Source organism: Haemorhous mexicanus, chromosome 1 (genome assembly GCF_027477595.1).
Source record: "Haemorhous mexicanus isolate bHaeMex1 chromosome 1, bHaeMex1.pri, whole genome shotgun sequence".
NCBI classification, from domain to species: domain Eukaryota; kingdom Metazoa; phylum Chordata; class Aves; order Passeriformes; family Fringillidae; genus Haemorhous; species Haemorhous mexicanus.
The window spans coordinates 64,995,671-65,015,298 of NC_082341.1; the positions used below are offsets into that span (position 1 = coordinate 64,995,671).

Sequence of the window (19,628 nt, forward strand, 5' to 3'; positions counted from 1 at the left end):
CTACAGACATTTCCCATAAAATGCCTTCCTGATGTACATGTTGAAGAGCCTTGCTGATTGGGACCACGTGTCTTGCTCCTGTGTGCCTTCTTTTTACTCTATTAATTCCTCTGTTTGCAATCTGTTTTCCCAAAGGTCTCAGTTGTCCATAAAATTGTTTTGGTTGGGTGAATCCTTAAGGTATGGTTGCTGGGAGTGTTCAAGGTTGCTGTTTTGTCATCACTAATCAAAGTAATGTTTTAGTGTTCTCCTGCCTGTTTTAATGGAGAGGGGAGTTTAGCTGCAGCTGCTCTGCATGTTTTGCAGATAGTGCATGCACCAGCAGTTTCTGTCTTTTTGCCTGACACTTTTTTTTTTAAAGTAATCTTGTTACTTCTGTTAGAAGGATTTGGCAATTTTCCAGAACAGAATTTATAAATAGACCAAATCCATGCCCCAGCTTTTTTATGTTTATTATGGAAACAAACTAAAATGCTATATTTACATTTGTTTTATCTGAAGGCAGAATTTTTCTTTTCTTATTGCATAATCATTTTTTGACCTTTTGAAAACCAGTCTGACCAATTTTTACCGTTTTAAAAACATCCCAATAAAATTTGCTTTTCTGGAAGAAATACTTGGCTGCAAGCCCATATTTTAGTTTTAAGAGCCTCTTTGCAAGACCAGTGTTTAAATTAGAAGTCATTGAATGATCCTGTCATCATTTTCTGTGTTAACCAAGGGGAAAATGTGTAGGACAATAGATTAAATTGGCCTACAGTAGTGCTGTATTGACATTAAGTTATTACATGTAAGCATGTATAGCCAAGTAACATTTTTAACTGGTCTGTGTGATCCACTGCAGATAACACTTAGTTTTAAGGGGGGAAGAATGGTCAGTTTTGAATCCTTACAGTAGGTTCTGAGGGGTTTTTTTGTAATTTAATTGCTTGCCATTTGATCATCGGAGAGACCAGATATTGTTAGCAAGTCCTGTGACAGAAATTTCCATAGAATTTGAATATGAGAAGAGAAACAGTAGTTCTTGGATGGACTGTAGAAGTTAGGAAAAGAGTTTGTGTTTTTTCTGATGACATAGTTTTTTGCATAGATTTGATGACTAAATGCATAGAATGTAATTGAAAATGCCCCCCAACTTATGTGAGTGTCTGAAGACAAGGTGGAGTAACTGCTGCATTTTACTTGCAGTTCAGTGGCCAAATGACATTTTTGACTCAGTCACATCAGGCATCATCCTGATTCATGATGATGTCTGATTCTATTTGTGCTGCAGTGACTCAGGCCTCCCTGTTAGATTATTATTATGGGTTTGTTTGTTTTTTCTTCAGAAGGGAATTCCAGAACTCTTCACTCTTACAGACTGTGTTGTCTCAGTATTAAGTCTTCTCTCAGGCCATTTGATGTGTTTTGCTTTAAGCTGGAGGAAAGGGAAGGAGGTGAGGTTGTTGTGCTAACCTGGTGTTACCTCCTGTAATATTTGCAGCAATGGATGTTTTGGGAAGGGTTAGATTGCAGCGCATCTGTAGATTATGTTGTGTAGTAACTCTGAATAGCTGGCACTTCAAGATGTTCTTCATCCCCACAAGCCAAACAAAAATGATCCATCTTTGTCCTCACCTCAGGATTTGTCTCTAGGGAATTTGCATATTTCAGCTGACAGAGCCTGTGGCTCTTGCTATACACTAACATGCATGGTTTGTCCCACAAAGGAGATCACCTGTTGGATGACCAGGCAAAGACAATCTTGACCCAGGCAAAGTTTTATTAAAAAGGTGGTTTGAGATTTTCCCCACCTCTTGTGCTTCCCCCTAAAAAACTCCAATAACAAAACCAGAATCTACATTGTTAACTTGTCCGCAGTCAGTTTATCATGGCAAAATGTGGAAAATTCACTGCAGCTTAAGGTGTGTTTGTAGCAACCTAAACCTGTGAGAAAAAGGTTAAATGTCTGTCATGATGTTCTGGAATGTGCAGGAAAATAAACTTGGATCAAATCCCAGCATGTTAAGTGGTTATACAGGACACTCTTCCAGGTTTGCAAGCCCTCTGAGCGCAGTATTGAATCTCATTCAGTTTCTCTCTGGATCTCTTGACCGAAGTGATGTTAAGCCTTTTCATTTAAGCAGGCTGTGATAGCTTGTTTCTCTCATAGAGCTGCATCTTCTATTTGTAGTTTCTGAGCTTCCTCTACTGAGATGCAGTACTGTCCTCTTTGTTTAGATGGATAATCTAATACTATTTATTTGCTCCTTAGGGCTTGTGAGTAGTAATGCTCTTCTGAGTATCAGAAGTGCATCCCATGGTAAAAATCGTGTGTATTGCGCTGATGTCTGCTAAATAGTCATCTCACCAAATTCTGTGTATTGAGTCCTTGTGTTGCTGTTCTGTTACTGTTAACAGAAACATTTGTCATTCTTGGTGCCTGGAGAAGAGTGGAGTTAATGATTACTTTTTGACTGTGTTTTGTAATCTGTATTAGGGGATAGAGTAAGGAGTAATCTGTATAGTGTATCATACAGATAGAAAAGAAGTATTGAGCTCTGTTTCTCTCATGATTACACAAAAGTCTTTGATTACAAAAAATATTTCTGCCAATTATGCCTTATTACAGTTCTGATTTAGGATCTGCAGAAATAGTAGAGCCCAACTGCAGTTATGCTGTCATGAATATGTACTGCTTTAAATCAAAAGTCTTATAACCAGGGTTGCTAATTTGTCTTTTTATGTATTTCTATAGGTGTTTGCCTTTGATCACTGTTTCTGGTCCATGGATGAATCAAACACCACAAAATATGCAGGTAAACTATTTTCTATACAGTGGACAGTGTAAATAATTTGAGAACATGTGGGAGTTTGGACCTTTGTTTTGTGAAGTTGGTTTGGGGTTGTTTTTTTTTTTTGGTTTTTTTTTTTTTTGGTGCATTTTTCATTGTGATGCTCAAGTGATTTCTTCACAGAGGCAGACTTATCATTTTTACAAGGATTGAGTCATCTGGTACTAGCTCCTCAACTGAAAAGGAATGCAAGTTTTAAGGTGCCTGGGACGCTGTTCAGAAGAGATGTTTTTACATTCAAGCTATAACTTTTTTTTTTTTTGATCACTTGGAAGTGCCTTTTGTCGTCTCTGTCACAATTTCATTTCTGCATCAGCAATTACTGACTGATGCTAGTGATGAATGTGCATGTTTTCAGTGCTCTGCATCTCTGTGCATGAGAGGGGGGAATAAAGCATGTTCTCCTCAGACAGTGTGGTTATCTCAGGTCTTTCAAGTGATTCATAGTCTGACTGTTCACATCCCTAATGTGTTTTGAGTGATCAGCTTTGTGACTTCTTCATCCCAAAAACTGGCTAATCCACGTGAGATTGTAATCCTGACAGTTTTCTCATAACTGGTTTTGTCTATTAGTATATTCATGTTGTATAAGAGGACTTGGTTTGGTAGAGAAAGCTCTGAACACTGGGATTTCAAGACTGTGCTCCATGGAAAGGGAAAAACCCCAAGCATTCAGTTTAGATATTCATATTATGAAATTTTTTGGCCCATAAGAAGTCTTGAAAGCTGATAGGGTTCATTTCCTCAAAGTTTAAGTCAGTCTCAAATGAATTGTCATCTCAAATGAACTGCCATATACATGTGTTAAAAATATATTTCGGACTACTGTAGGCTCTGATATGAAATCTCAAATCTTAAGGACTGCATTGTATTTCTTAATTGCCTGAGCAAAGAGAGGCTTCTTCGGGTAAAAAAGTTTTTCTCTTGTTCAGCCTTCGAGAGCTGTGTTTGCACTGAACAGGTGCACTGCACAGTATTTGTAGCTCAGGCTGGGAGAGCTATTGAAGCCCACAGCACCCTCTTATGTGCTTGCCCACCCCTGTTTCCTTTAAAAGGAAGGAGGTGATGGTGTGTGCCCATACCTTGGCTCCATGTGCACGTGGGAACTATGCCTGTTGTGTACAGCATGGCAGTAACCCACAGCAGAGATAGGATAGACCCAAGAGACACTCCTAACCAGTTGGACTTGTTTCTGTCTCGGTTTAGCCCATCTTCAGGTGAATTCAGTGGGGTTCTAGATCTGTTTGTTTTTCATTTGAGTGAAAGCTAGATCTCTCCTGTGTGTTTCAGAAGTTGTAAGTGGAATTGTCTTATCTAAGAAATGAAGTTTTATTATCTGTGTGTAGATTAAGCTCTTGTTGGACTGGTTCCTAGAAGATGGTGCCTTGCATCTCTTCCACTTTCTTACTGGCTAGTAAGTTATGAGGTGGTTTTTTTGCCTATTCCAGTCAGTATTCCTGCCTGGGAAAAAAAGAAAACCAAAACTGGTTTTTGGCTTTGGGTTTTTTATCTTGTTTTGTTGAGGGGAAGTGTGTGTGTGGGGGTGTTTTGTTGGAGTTTCTTTCTTGGTGGAAGGCTGTGTGGGAGGCTTTGGTGGTGGCTTTTTTTTTTTTTTTCTTTTTAGAAATATGCTAAGAATGTGGGCTTAAAGACTTGTGTACATAAAACAATGGTTTCACTGTTTTTGTTGTTGTTGTGTTTGTTGTATGGTCTTGAAGCTATCTTATGACTGCCAGGCCTTATGCTCATAATGAATTTGATACAAGATTGAAACTAAAGTAATTAAAAACCAAACCCAAAGTGTTTCAGGTGTAAGTTACTGGGTTGTTCACCTGCTTGGGCATGAGCTGGTGCTATCCTATTCAACAGTAGCATTTCTTGGTTTAGATCCAAAACCAAATGCTGATATGGCAATATTTCAGAATTATATATTATTAATATTAAGACTCCTTAAGTCTGTTTTCACAGCTTGGCCTCAATGTGCCTATGTATTAACAAAAAAAAAAAAAAAGGTAACTGGATTTGATTGGATTTGGTTGGGATTTCTGATAACTTCTTTGCCTCATGGAACAAACCTCCATTGTTCTAGGCCCCTTGCAAATAACCATCTTGTCTTACATCCAGAGACTTTTAATGCTGTAACAGTCTTTGGTGCAATCTTAGATTCCAAGCAAGCCATCTGACCACTTGACTTCTGGAGCTAAACAGGTAGCTCTTGGATGCTGGACTACAGAAGGAATGCTGATGTGGAAGCTAGGTGCTTTCAACTCTCCCTGCCCAAAGTAGCTCTCTGTGGATGTGTGAATTTAATGTCATTGCCAGGAGCAGGGATGTGTTGCACAATTAAAAGCAAACATATAAAGCTTAAAGCTAAGTCCAGGCTGCTTAAAAATATAAGTTGTTTATGAGCTTTAGGCTGAAGTAAAATTCATAGAAAAGGCATGTGCAACAAATTTAGTTCATTGAAAACGCTTTTACCTGTATCACAGAAACACAGTGGAAGATGGTACAGTGGAAGATGATACAGTGAAAGGTTTAACAAGTACTAGGCCACCCTATCAGTCATTGCTCTCTGGGCAAATCTGAATGTGCTCATCTTGTTTTATGTTGAGTGAATATATAGTTGTGTATATCATACTGTATTAAAGATTTAGCTGATTGACAGGTGGGTCATGAGAACACTCAGAATGGTGTTCTGCACCACAGACAACATACATGAATAACTCTTCTTTGCTGTTTTTTTTTTCTAATGCCCAAAAACCAAATGTTTGTTCACTCCTGGCAATGCACATTTGTTACAGGATCTTTAAAACTATTACACATGATCAGACTGACTTTATTTCTCCCTTTATTGATCAATCTATGCTACTATCAGCACTTAGTAATATTGTTCACTCAAGAGCAAGATTGCTGTTTGGATAAACTTAATTGCATGAGTAATTGAAAACAATTCCCAGGCTCTGGGGCGTAGTGCTGACCCTAAAATGGTATAAGTCACCTTTCTCTTATGAGAGATCTTCAACTCATTTGGCTGAACATAAGGCTTATTTTTTTTGTACTAATTTTCTTTCTGTACTCATGTTTAGGAAGTACCTACCTTATCTTTCCAGCACTTGAAAACATGGGTATTGTTGCTGTTGGCAGCAGAATTGCTTTTTTAGCAATTTTTTTTCCTGTTGAAATGGAAACTGCAGTCTTAAATTCTAAATGATCCAGTGATATCACCAACAGAAATAGTGAAGGTTACCTTCAGGTGACGAAGAACTTGTAGAGGGCATCTTTGCAGCTGTCCTTGCAGGACTGGCTCTCAGACAGCAGGGAGTCTGGAGTACAGAAGAGAAGTAAATTCTTTACAAGCCTTTGTGGAACTGGTGCTCTGATCTCTGCTCCCCAAGATAAGGGGGCTCTTCAGCAACTTGATATATTGTGTTAGAGGGAGCCCCCATCCAACCTGTCCTGGAACACTTCCAGGGATGGGAATGGGACCTCCACAGCTTCTCTGGGCCACCTGTGGCAGTGCCTCGTCACCCTCACAGTAAAGAAGTTTTTCCATATATCTCATCTAAGCCTATGCTCTTTCAGTGTGGGTTTTTTTTTTTATTTGACTTTGGTTGTTTTTTGCACCGGATATTGATGCAGTGCATTTCTGAACAGTTTGTATCTTTGTCATTCCAAGCAAAGAATGGTTTGTGCTGATCATCACATGCTAGCTCCTGCACATTTTTTTCCGATTATTTTTTTATGAAAGCCATAGTTAGGTGTTTGGTGAAAATATGGATCTCACATTGGGAAGGGGTGAAAAAGAAGTCAGTGAAGTAGTCTTTGAGGAGGAAGGGAATTTGTTTGTAGGACAGAATGAGTTTGCCTTGATCTGGAAGAGGGATGAGCTTAGTCTATAGGCTGCAGTAGAGGTGTTTTGAGAGTGAGCAAAATAGCTTATTGCCATTTTTTCATGACTTGAACGGGGCAGGAGTCAGTTTGTGGATAAAGGACACACCTGCTTGCCTTGGAAAGCTCACAGAGACAAATAACTGCTCAGCATTTTGGTGAAGAGGAGGATATTGAGAAATTCTCATAGACGAGAACAAAGGATTCTTTTTACAAGCCTGGACAACAGTAAGAGCCTATTGAAGTCTGCAATGAAGTGCATTTTTAAAAGGAAGAAAAGAAACCCTTCCGTTTGGGAAGGATTCAAGAGATGGCATAAATAACTACTGCAGCACTTAGGCAGGTCCATTCCTAGGACCCCACACTGTATTGACTTGCCCATTGTTTTTCATAAACTCCCTAACCTCCATCATGTTTGGCCTGAAATCTCAGCTCTGTGTTTCTGCAGGCTCCTGAAAGGCCATACACCTGACTTGGAGCTAAACTGTAATTTTATAGGAAATATGTATGCTGACTGCAGCACTTTCCTTTTTAAAAGGAAGCAAACCAGGCACTTGGCTTAAAGAACTCTACCCGTCTGCCCTCACGAGAGACAGAGACTTGTGAATTTTGAGCAGACATAAGTGTCTTGTCTAGTTGTAGTTTTGGCTTAACATTGAAGCAGTTCCTGGTCTGCAGGAAAAGTTCACTGGACTTTGCTTCCCTTTCCTCGAAAGGATGGGCAGAGGGGAGTTCCTGGTATGTGAGAGTTGGCAGCTCATTAGCTTACCCTGGTCTCCCTGGCAGCCTTGGGCATACTGTCCCCAGCTTGCCCCTGCTCTCAGCAAAAGCTGGGAGAGGGGATGGATGTCTATGGCCTTTAGTTGCTTCTAAGATGCTAAATTGTCTTAGCCAACTGGAAGATTGGGAATTCCCTTCTTAAAGACTGGAAGGGTTAGTGTAGGGGAAATCCTCCTGTTGGGTAATCTTTTTTTTTTTTTTTTTTTTCCCTCCCGTTTGCTGAAAATTAGGTCATAAGTTAAAACCCCTGCTTGCCTCTTTAAATGCTAGGCATCTGTGGAAGAAAAGTCATGTAAATAAGAAAAAGTATGAATTGCAGACAGTATTGACTTACTTAGCAAAACAGAAATGCAGCAGTGTTGACACTGGATCTATATTATTTCTTTTGACTGTAAATGCATATGGACATACTTTTGTATGATACATGTATGCTTACATTTGTAAGCAGTTTGCAGATCCACTAATAAAATTCAAGGGGAAAGGAGTGTGGATTCTTAATAAAAATTAGCAAAATATCATAGATGATATACTGCTACTCTCAGTGCCCTGCATTTGCAAGTTAATAAAATATCCATATTTGAAGTTCAGCATTTTGTGCTCTTTTCTGTGAGTGCACTTAAGACCAAATCTTATTTTATCCCATGATCATTTGACTGGTTACTATAAACAACACTTTTTAATGACCCATTTGTGCTGGTATTGCTGAACTCTTCAAATATGTAATAAAAATACCATTTTAGATTTATATATCAGTGTCTCATTGATTTTCTGTTAGTGATGACAGTTTGAAAATTAAGTATTTCCTGAGAATAAACCCAGCTCTGCCGGTGAGATTTCAAGTGGATTCCTTCCCTGATGTTTATCAGTACAGGAATCCGTAGGTCATCCTATGGTCATTGTGACCATGCACAGTTTTAAAACACTTTGGGTATCTGCTTTTTTTTTCCCTTAGGAAACATGGAGGAGGTTACTATTTTATTGCTTGTCAGAAGTGGGTGATAAAAGTTTTTTCCCCTTCTGACAAATGGTTTTGCCTTCTACTCACAATCACTGTGTAATGTATATATACTCGATTTTCTTTTAATATTTATATTCAGCTTCAGTCTTTGCTTGATATTCTGTTCTTGCTCAGCAAGATAATTAGTGGCTCCCTCAGAAGCTGGTTAGAAAATAAATTTTTGTTTATTCTACATTCTTATTAAAATCTTCTGCTGATATATTTCATTCATCAGTAGTTCAACATTCTCTGTTGAACAGGCTGTTGAACAGTGCTCTTGCAGCGTAGATATTATAAAATGACCCCTAGCTGAAGGAGTCAACTAGCACTGAATGTGCATGGTGAAGGAAATGGAGTCACTCCAGAATACAGTGGATTTTCCTCTGATTTTAGTTCCTATATTCAGCATTTCTGAACTGTGTTAATGCAAGTCCAATGACACTTTGGAATTTTAGAAATTCAGCTAGAAAGAGACACAAAGACCATTTCATAGTGCATTGCTACACTCATTTTTTCTTTATAGGAGAAATTAGGTTATAATGAAAGGAAAATGAAAGTGATGTACTTTCTTGTCCTATTTATATGCTTCTCAACATTCTGCAGTCATTCCAGAGGTGGTTCTACAGGAATTCTCTGAGCTATGAAATGTAGATGTTCTCATAAGCAATTATGTAGCGAGAGTTATGCTAGTATATGCCATTTTGAGAGTACAGAAGTCACTACTGCATCTTCAGTAAGAAATAATTTCTCCCAACTGAAACTCCCATACCAAGATGAGAGAGGCAGCTGATCACAGATATTCAGAAAGTCACCAGGCAGTGACTATAAGTTTGAAGCCATACACCTGAAGGTGAACAAATACTGTCCTTAGCTCAGCTCTCCTTGTTTTGGGTGTACCCACAGCTGGTGTAATTGTCTGATCAGAACCCAAAGCAGACAACATATTAACCCTCTTTGTGGTGTACAAATTCTGGGCTTTCCTATTAAAAAAACCAAACAAACAATATGACTGTTTTCATCTTCTACATCTGAAAGATTGAAGTGCGTCTAAAATCTGCTTGGCTCAGGGAGACAGTTTTCAAACTATCAAATTCTGCAGCTGATGTTTCAAATTATGGATTTGGCAGAATATGTCCTCAAATGGCTCTGTTGAAGTCTCACAGCCTCCTAATACACATTTTCTTCCTGAATGCCATTGGAATGCTTTTATCTTGTTCCAACATCACCTTGCTACAGGGGGAATCATAATGGCTTATGGTGAAACTTGAGGCAAGTTCCCAAGAGAACAACTACTTGTTCCTGTGGGCCTCTCATGTCCTTTTTCACTAATGGGTTTTGTTGAAATTTTGTTACAGGACTCTTTTTGTTTTGACTATTTTTGTTGCAGGACTCTGTGATTAAAAAATGCATATTAATTGCAGAAACTACACTGAAATAATAAAAAACTTAGACATCTGTGTTATTTTCTAAGCATTCAGCTCCTCTGAAACCTTTTGAAAAACTGCTCACTTTACAAGATAATCAACAATATATTTAAACATGGGTAGCAAAAGTTTTGATCTTATCACTCAGTTGTACATGAATAATGTGTTTCCATCAGTGCTCTTAATCATAAAAAATAATGTGCAAACCTTTTTTATTCTTGTTTTTGATCAATTTCAGCATGTTATACAATTTAAAATAAACCCAATTATTTTCTAGGTCAAGAAGTGGTGTTCAAGTGCCTTGGAGAAGGAATTCTGGAAAAGGCCTTTCAAGGATATAATGCTTGTATTTTTGCCTATGGACAGACAGGTGAGTACCCTAAAGGGGGACAACACTTTAGGCACATGGGAAGTGAGAACAACAAAACATAAATATTAAGGTAGATAACATTTAAAAGTTTTGCTTTGAAATATGATATTTCGTATATGTCTAGTACAAGCACTGATAAGTGAATTCCTAAAAGCAGCTGTCAGTATGATCCTGGTTGCTACCTGTTGGGGCCTCTTTCAAAGCCTGAAAAGAGTAGTTTTTAGCATTCAGAAACGTAATCACGAAAATGATTATGTTGGTGCTTTTATTAAGAGCTCTGGGAATCAGGGGTATTTTCAACCCAAATCTGACTCTGACTATACATTTGAGATGAACATGTTTTTATATTCTACCATTATATAACTTTCATGTTAATTATTAAACTTATATTGTGCTATTGTATACATAGATTTCAGCCAAGCATAGCCCCCCTTAGATTTCTAACATAGTTTCTCATGATTCTTCTTATGATTATACCATAATTATATTTAATTACTAAACAATCATCACATCCAACAATTATATCATTTATCATACTGCTTACGCAGGTGCAACACAAAGCCTAACGTTTCAGAGTCTATTTTAACATTCTCCCAGGGCCCCACTATCATAGTGAGTAGTCTCCTACTGGAGACTCATTCAGTTTCTAGTGTTTAAGTGTGTTTCAAGGGGCCCCAAGGAATGTCCCTACTGAAAGAAACCTTCAGGACAATTTCTCTTTTTGTTTACCTCTACCTTGTCCAAAGAATAAGCTGTCTGGAATAGCATGTCATGTTGTTCTGATACACGCTCCTGGAGCAACGAAAAGAGAATCAAAATGTGCTTAAACAAAGGAGTAATTAAGAAATTTTATCCTAAAGCATTTTCTTCTCCTTTTTTTCTTTTAGGTTCAGGAAAATCCTTTTCCATGATGGGCAATGCAGAGCAGCTGGGTCTGATCCCACGGCTCTGTTGTGCTTTATTTCAGAGAATCTCTGTAGAAGAAAATGAATCTCATACTTTTAAAGTTGAAGTGTCCTATATGGAAATCTACAATGAAAAAGTCAGAGATCTGCTTGACCCAAAAGGGTGAGTAGCTTCACTTTCCCCCACAGCCTTCTGTATTTTTCTTTAAACTCTAAAAATAGGAGTTGCTTTTGAAAGTCACTGAGAAGGTTTTTTCAGAATGTATGTTTATATGGCTTCTTTCAAGAGGATTAGATATCAAACGAGAAAGAAGAGAAAATTCATGTGTGTTAAATTAATCACTGGTGTGATTAATTTAAACATTAGGATACCATCCTACTGATGCAAGCAAATACTGTACGAAGTACTTTACCACCAGAAAGCAAGACCACATATGAGTAAATTCCGGGGTATTTTTGCCATATGATCCCGGCAGTATTTGTGTAGGAATTTTCATCAGCTAGGAGAAATTTGAAGCTTATTTACAGCTTGGTCCTTATGGTTTAGATATTGAACTATTTTGAACATGGAAAAGTGACACCTTAGAATTTACTTAGGAATTCTTTCTTCTATTTTGTCCACACAGAAATAGTGGTTAGGCACTCTGGCTTGGAGATGTGTATACAGGAAGTAGTTTGACTGGATTTGTTCAACTGAGCATTGATATATGTCGTTTATATTTCAATTCTTGAACATAATTGTTGAAGGTGTTGTGTGCAAGTTAGTTAACAAGATAGATTTCAGGCTTCCTCGGTATGTGTCAATAAAGTACAGAAAATGTGAGAAGAAATGGAAGCTTTAGCAAATTGCTGCGGGGCGGGTTTTTAGTCTCCTTTTTTTTTTTGCTCAGCATTCTTTCTGCCAATTAAGGCATTTCAGGTTTTGTTCCAGCCACAAATACTGGGGTGGGAAGATGCATTAAAAATAATTTATGTATATAGATCAAAACTGGTTAGATTGGTTTGGTTCTTTATTGAGTTACAAATTCTGGAATACTTTCTTCTTCCTTTTCCAATGAAAAAAGACATAAATTGACTTCTGCTATGTAAAAGGTACTTATTTCATATTGGGGTAATTGTTGGCTATCCATGCTGATTAGTAGATTGTGCATGAGGTGTGCTTTATTCCATAGGAGTCGGCAGTCCCTCAAGGTCCGAGAGCACAAGGTGTTGGGTCCATATGTCGATGGCCTGTCTCAGCTGGCTGTTACAAACTTTGAGGTAAATCTAAACCAGGGACAAGTTTATAAATAACATCTATGTACACGAGCAATAGGAGTCTCAGAAGAGGTAAACCAATGTCTACCCAGATATTTTGGCTCTTGAGTGATTATGGTCTCTGGCCATTGCAAAGATCGTCTCTAATTCTTCAGGAATATTTATTTCATGTGGAAGCACTGGATTTGTCCTTATTTTAGTTACAAATATAGTAGTGGTATCTCATTAATTTGCAGTTTCACTGCATATAACATATCCCATGAACACAATATTTGCTTGACACAGGAAATATGAGGATTCTAAGATAATTATATTAGTCTTTCAGCATGAATTTGACTTTGTTGTTGAATACTACATTCTGTTTATATAGGTAATTCATAACTTAAATCGCAACAGCATCTATGCCCATCTGATTTACCAAAACACATTCAAATAAATTATTGTTGTAGAAGCCAATGAACCACTGTAGGCACAATGGAAATAATTAAAGCAGTGCAGTTTTATTAATTGTGTAGTATTTTTATGAGGAAACTGATTTGGAAATCAGATTTGGAAGTGTTTTTGAAAAAAAAGTTATTTGTGTAGTGTTATGTCCTGCTTTTTATGTTTTGGGGTTTTTAAAATTTTTCTGCAGCATCTGTGCTTATTATACAGTTATAAAAACTGCTTTTGGAGCTTCTGTGGTGAATTGCTTAGTTTGAAAGCATATCTCCTTTGTGGAAATTCTAGTATGTGTTGTCCATGCTTAGGTTTTGGCTGATGACTTCTGAAATGGTTTTGGAAGTCTCAGTAAGCACATAGATCAGGCTCTGCATAGTCATCTTTGTCTTGCACATGTGGGAAGGTGCAGGTTGAAGCGAGGTAATATTGTGAGCCAATTAAGTGAAGATAGCATTAGTGCAGGTCAGTAAAGAGATTCCCTTTGTTCACTTGTGTAAGTGAATCTGTGCTGGCCTGATTCCTGGCATTAAATAATATGATTTGTAATGTGGATGTCACCAGCATATTTCAGCAGAGGATAAGGAAAAGGTGAATTGACTGTAGTTGCTGGGCTTTAAGTGCAGCACTTAAAACAGAGATATGATTTAACATTGTTCTGTGGATTTATTGTTCTGCCTCTGTAGCAATACATCTCAAAATGTGCAAAGAATTTTCTCATTACTTCTACCTTCCTTTCTTCCTCTCTCCCACACACCCTTCCATTTAGAAGGGGATTTTGTTTAGCAAGCACGATACTTTGCTTTTATCCTAGCATCCCTTTTTACTCTCTTTGCTCTAGGATATTGAGTCACTGATGTCAGAGGGAAACAAATCACGAACAGTTGCTGCAACCAACATGAATGAAGAAAGCAGCCGCTCTCATGCCGTGTTCAATATTATAGTGACTCAGACACTCTATGACCTGCATTCTGGTGTACGTATTTCTGTTGATTCATTTGTGAAGTTGAGGTGGATTCTTCTTCATTTATCTTCCACATAAATCATCTGTTTAACTGTGTTTTGAGTTTTGATACCATGGAGTCCAGTAATCAAGAATGAGAAAACCCTGGAAGAGTGAGGAAGCACACCACATAAAACAAACAGTTGGATCACTTTTTAAGATTATGTTGACACCATGAAACTTTCTTAGGTCTTAACAGTTGCTGGAGTTAATGTATTTTAATGGCCTACTCTGCCATAAGGTGATTGATGTTACCACATGTCTGGTTCTGGTTCCTTGGTGCTTCAGGCCTTTACTAGAAAATATATGGGTAACTTTCAAAGATCTGTAAGACCTTTGACAATTCCTTCTTCTCTCATGTCTCAAATGTGATACTTTAACCCACATTATTATGAAGAACAGTGTTTCATGGTGCCAGTGTCAAGCATTTTGGTGCTTCATGCTAGTGTTTCTTAGCTGTTGTTCTCCCATGTTCCATCTGTGCAGAATTCTGGAGAGAAGGTCAGCAAGGTCAGCCTGGTGGATTTGGCTGGGAGTGAGAGGGTGTCCAAAACAGGAGCTGCAGGAGAGCGCCTGAAGGAAGGCAGCAACATAAACAAGTAAGTCATTGGCGTGCACAGGCTGCGAGCCCTGATCTTAAAGGAATCACTGTTGGTTCCTTGGCCTCCTCTTGGTGTGCTTGCCACAAGTCAGCTCAAATGAGCTTCATCAGAAGCTTTTCAATATGGCTGTTTCAGCTGCTCTGTGCTGAGCAGCGTGTGTTTCCTGACATTGGCATAGGGAACTTGATTCATACTTGACTCAGATGAAGGCTATATGACTTTTATCTGGGAAAAGTGACAGCAGTGCTCTTTAATCAAGCATATACCTTTTGTGATTCATTTATACACCCTGTCCCCAGGCTCATGTGTTTGTCTCATCATCTGCTTAAGGAAGGGTGCAAAGTTGCAGAGTTGAATGGCTTTGTTCCAACATGAATTAAAATAAGTAAGGGTATAATGCAGAGTTTGAGAAAATCGCATCAGAATGAAGCTGTGTTGGTTTAGCATTGCCTTGGGCATTTGTGCTCAAGCAATGACAAGTTTCAACGCACTTTTTTTAGCCATAATTGCTGTGTTACTGTCCAAAAAGCAAGAATGTAGCACACTATTATTGCTGTCTTAAATATACTAATTTTTTGGGGGAAAAAAAAGAGTGTAACTGTTACATTAAAAGCTACTGCTTTTTCAATTTTATTTCAAAATGTTTTGTATTTTGTGTTCACAATGACAGCACTATGTGTGTTTAAGCAGCACACATACTTACAATGATTCAAATTTACCTCTTAGACATTTTTTCTCTTTCTAGCTTAGTTTCTAATCTGCTTTGTGTCTAATGCATCATATTGGTAGCCACATTGGCATAGTTCTTATGAAACAAAATGATGTGGCTGTCTTTGCCTAATGGCAGGTACTGTAACCTTACCTCACAGGTTCCTAGTTAAATTCAGATTGGTTTTACAAGAAATTGTATTTGTATTTTGTATAAACAAAGGTGAAATTAAATGTTTCTTTTGAATTTTTGGGAAGGAATTTGAATGCCACTTCTCCCAATAGCAATTAATAAATTGCAAATATAACTGTGGATGCAGAAAGACTTCAATTTTTTCTTTTCCTTTTAGGATCTTTATTCAATGTTAAACTTGTTTGGTATCAGTGCAATAGGAGAGGGTTGTTTTGCCTATGCTAAACCTCTGACAATACAAAACTTCAGATAAAAGCACCAAAAATTTCTGTAAAAGGTATTTTAAAAAGAAAACTGGACAGCTCTACATTTTCCATTCAATTAAATTCTTATACAATATAAATCTGTAATGCTTAGTCCATTTATTTAACATTCTCTATTTGAAATCTCTTTTGGAACTGATAGGTGAAAGAGAATTCTTAGTGCTTGGTGTCTTCTGTTAGAGTTTTGCTGTTGGAACTTTAATGAAGTCTGACTTTTTTAAGCCTAAAAATAGATGCACATGTTTAGTCAGACTAGTTCTTTGGAGGACATTGTGTGCAATCTTCTTTAGGGTACAATGCAACTTACTCATTAGGGAAAGGTAATATTTTTTTCTGGAGCGACAGAGTATATTTAAACCATATGCCTTACTATGTCAGCACCTTTTCTTATTGTATTTCTTTTATAAAAAACCCCAGTAACATTTATCAGTGACATGTGCTATGTTTGATGAGATAAAAAATGGAGCTGCTGGCAAGTAAACTTGCTGCTAGTTTTATGGTTTATTGCCTTGAAGAAGAGTGTGGAAATAATTTGCCTGTTTACTCAGTGTCTGTACCGTTTGTTTCTGATGAAAACTGGCTAGAGCTGTGGCTAGATGCCGCCTTGGTCCCACAACTTTTCCTGTTGAATACATTATTTCTCGTCTTGGGGACAGCATGTTGCAGAGAGGGGCTGCTCTCCCACTTACTGAGGCAACTGAGAGTTGTGTCATTTTGTGTCAACATCTCCCTCGTCTGTAATAGAGATGACTTTTTTTTTTTTTTTTTTTCTCAGAGCTGGTGCAGAGTTAGTAAAGGAGGTTTTTGGGAGATTTGCCATACCTCATAGGAAAGCTGGATTTGCTTGTTCCTTCCCAGGATGTGCTAGTTCCCATACCCAGTGCAGAAAAGGAGGTGCTTAACAACTTTTGTGGTGTAATCAAAGAACTTCTTGAACACAGTAGTAGGAGTAAGGAGAGTAAACAATCTGTCAATTAGTGGCTACAAAAAAAAATACTTTCTGTGAGCAGTCTGCAGTTTTACCTCTGATTAGTAAAATCATAGCTGTTGTCATTTTAACTTTTGAATGCAAAAAGATGATGTAGGTGGGGGGAAGGAATGGGTTGGGACAGGTCTGGCTCCAGGCTGATTTGAGGGAGGGTTTTAGTATTCAGAGTATTCAGTTAACCAATAGAAAAGTGGGTTCTGCTCATTGAAGTGTTTGGTTCTAAATTGTCCCGAAGTAGCTTGAATTGGTGTCACTTAGGGACAGAGTTGTTTCCCTGTGATGGGGAAGTGCAACTTCCTTTTGAATGCTGCTGACTCAGGCCTGTAGTGTGAGTGTGCAAACTTCCCACTGCCCACTAGCAAGGACAGCCTGGTGCCTGAGGAACAGGGACAGGGAGATAAGACACTGTGCAGAAATGGCACTTTCCTGTAATTCTTGCAGCAAGTCCACTCTGCTTCTTCTGGAGTGACTCAGTTTGCTGTGTGCTGTGGGCTTAAGACTTCTGGTTGATTCATTATGTAAGTACCGTGAGATAGGATCAGAGTAATGACAGATCTCTGATGCATCATCCAGCAAAAAGCAAAGCAGCTGATGAGTCCTGTAATTATTTTGTTGGGCAGCCATTCCTTTTGCTGCTTCCCTTAGAGTCGTTTAAACAGCTCTGTGTTATGAAATCTCAAGCAAATTACATGATTCCAATTTGGTTTTTATTGTAGATGTTACTCTTAAAATAAGATCTATATTTGTAAGGAGCAGTAATATTATCACATTTTTAATCCCATGGTAATAAACTGAACCTTATAATTTGCTGTTCATTAAAATGCAGTACCCATAACTCAAATTGGTGTTGCAGCCCAGTTGGGAAATAGTTTTCAATCACAGGTCTTTTTGAATCCCTGTTCTTCCTACTTCCCTTCTGACTGTCCATTTCTCCCCCCCCCCCCCACCCCCACTCAGGGTTTAGCTTTGGTTTTCATATTTCCCCTCATTTAAAGAAGGAAAGTAGTCTAGGGCAGTTTTCTAGTTTTATGCTCCATTGGGAGTGTGGTGGTGCTTTTCAGTTGTGCTGGAGGAGGTTGCTATAGAGCAGCATGGAGCATCCTGCTGTTTGCTCTTGTGTGTTTACCGTGCTGTCATCTCTCTCTGTGGAGATCTGAGGCTGGAGGCAAGAATTAGTTCTCGTTTTTTCTATCCTCTTCTCACAAACATCCAGAGGTTATTAGGCTTTTCTTTAGGCCACAAAACTAAAATTTCTATTTTTGCTATGAATTTTCCAGAGATGAATCAGAAAGTTATCCTACAGGCAAATTTACAAAATAAAATGGTCTTTTGGGAGTTCAGATTACCTACCTAGCCTTTCCTTAAATTTCTTTTAATTTTGCTCCCAGGTCTATCCTACCTTTATATGCAATATGGGATACCTTTTGTGGCACATGTAATGGTTCTTGTTAACTTACCCTTGGATATTTTCCTTAAAATACTCTTCTGCTACATTTTTGTCATTTTATAAATGCTATTTCTAAACCAGTGGCGGTTTCAAGCAGCACTGAGGCTCTGTTATAAATATGTGCAAACACTGCCTATAAACCAAAATAGTATTACTTCTTTGAAAAGAAAACACAAGAGGGTGGAGTGGAACAGTACAATTGAAGATTTATTTGACTATCTAATTGCAATGCTGCTGAAGCTTTTTCCTTGGTACTTATAGAGAGTAGCTGGATATTTGAGCAGGAGTGTGACAGACCCAGAATTCTCTTGGGCTTCAGCGATGTCTCCTTTAAAACCCTTTAGGCATCTGTTTAATGTTCTCAGGCTCCTCAGCAAGCTCATTATCTTAAACATACTCACCCCAAGAGCTCTGATGTCACTTAAAATTTACACAAGGTTGTATAAGAATTGCATAAGATAGTGCACATATGCTTTGCATGGATTGCTGCAAAGTTGGTAGAAGCTGTACATGTACCAAAATGCATGAGTTGGTTATTTTCTTCACGTTTCTAGAGTGTTGTTTGGGATTCAGCTGTCTGCTAAGCAATTTGGGGGCTTTTCTCTTTGACACTTGTGCAGCACCTTTGTAAGTGGGAGATTGTTTGGTCTGTGTCCCCAGAAGAAGCTGCTGAGGCTCTACCTCAATTATATCCCAACCCATTTGTCAAGGCACCTCCTAATCTGCCTCTTCTGATCAGCAGCCTTCTGTGGCTGGTCACTGCCTCACAAGGCAGATGAGTACTCCTGGGCCAGAGCTGGATTTGTTCTGAGGCTGCCTTCTTAGTGCTGGAGAATTGTTTCATTTTAGTTGGCATTTGAATCAGTGTTCTCAAACACTGTTCCCAGCACAGGGGTTCTTGCTGTGCTGCCAACGCTGACTTGTAACACTGTCATGAGTCTGTGTCCAAATCAGAGATTTTTATCCTCTGAGAAAAGGTAGATGTCTAATCAAGGGCAGGGATTTTTCATATACTGAAGCAGTCTGTTTTAGACTTTTCAAACTATTCTAAATATTTCAACATAGTCTCAGTCTTTCTGAAGTATGATCTTAGTACCACCTATGATGAAACACTGTTGATACCAGTTTTTTCCCTCCAAATATGTAACTTCACAGAAATACACTGCCTTGTTTGGAGCAGGGCAGTGAGCTAGCTGATCTCTTGTGGTCATTTCCAACTTAAATTGTTCTATGATATTTTTAAAATTGGATGTGAAGTTCTGCAAAGCAATCCCTATTTTCTGTGTTTTATTAAATCTGCATTTGGAATATGTGTTAAAGCTGTTCTGCTGTTTTGCATTTATAGATCACTTTCAACACTGGGCTTGGTTATATCATCACTTGCTGACCAGGCAGCAGGGAAGGGGAAAAACAAGTTTGTGCCTTACAGAGACTCTGTACTCACTTGGCTTCTCAAGGTAATTTATATTTTCTGTTCACCATGTTCACAAGGTGTCAGCTTATTCATTTGTAGGATCATTGTAGTATGCCT

The 19,628-nt window shown here is 38.3% G+C and overlaps 1 protein-coding gene across 3 annotated transcripts in view; it reads left to right on the plus strand.

Annotated features, from left to right (window-relative positions):
- KIF13A (kinesin family member 13A) overlaps positions 1–19,628 on the plus strand; it is a 104,499-nt gene that overhangs the window by 43,634 nt on the left and 41,237 nt on the right. For all 3 annotated transcript variants that reach the window (XM_059851622.1, XM_059851604.1, XM_059851613.1), the window contains exons 4-10: positions 2,738–2,798; positions 10,201–10,293; positions 11,181–11,361; positions 12,371–12,458; positions 13,735–13,869; positions 14,383–14,495; positions 19,443–19,554. In XM_059851622.1, the coding sequence (XP_059707605.1) occupies positions 2,738–2,798; positions 10,201–10,293; positions 11,181–11,361; positions 12,371–12,458; positions 13,735–13,869; positions 14,383–14,495; positions 19,443–19,554 (783 nt within the window). The remainder of the gene's footprint in view (positions 1–2,737; positions 2,799–10,200; positions 10,294–11,180; positions 11,362–12,370; positions 12,459–13,734; positions 13,870–14,382; positions 14,496–19,442; positions 19,555–19,628) is intronic.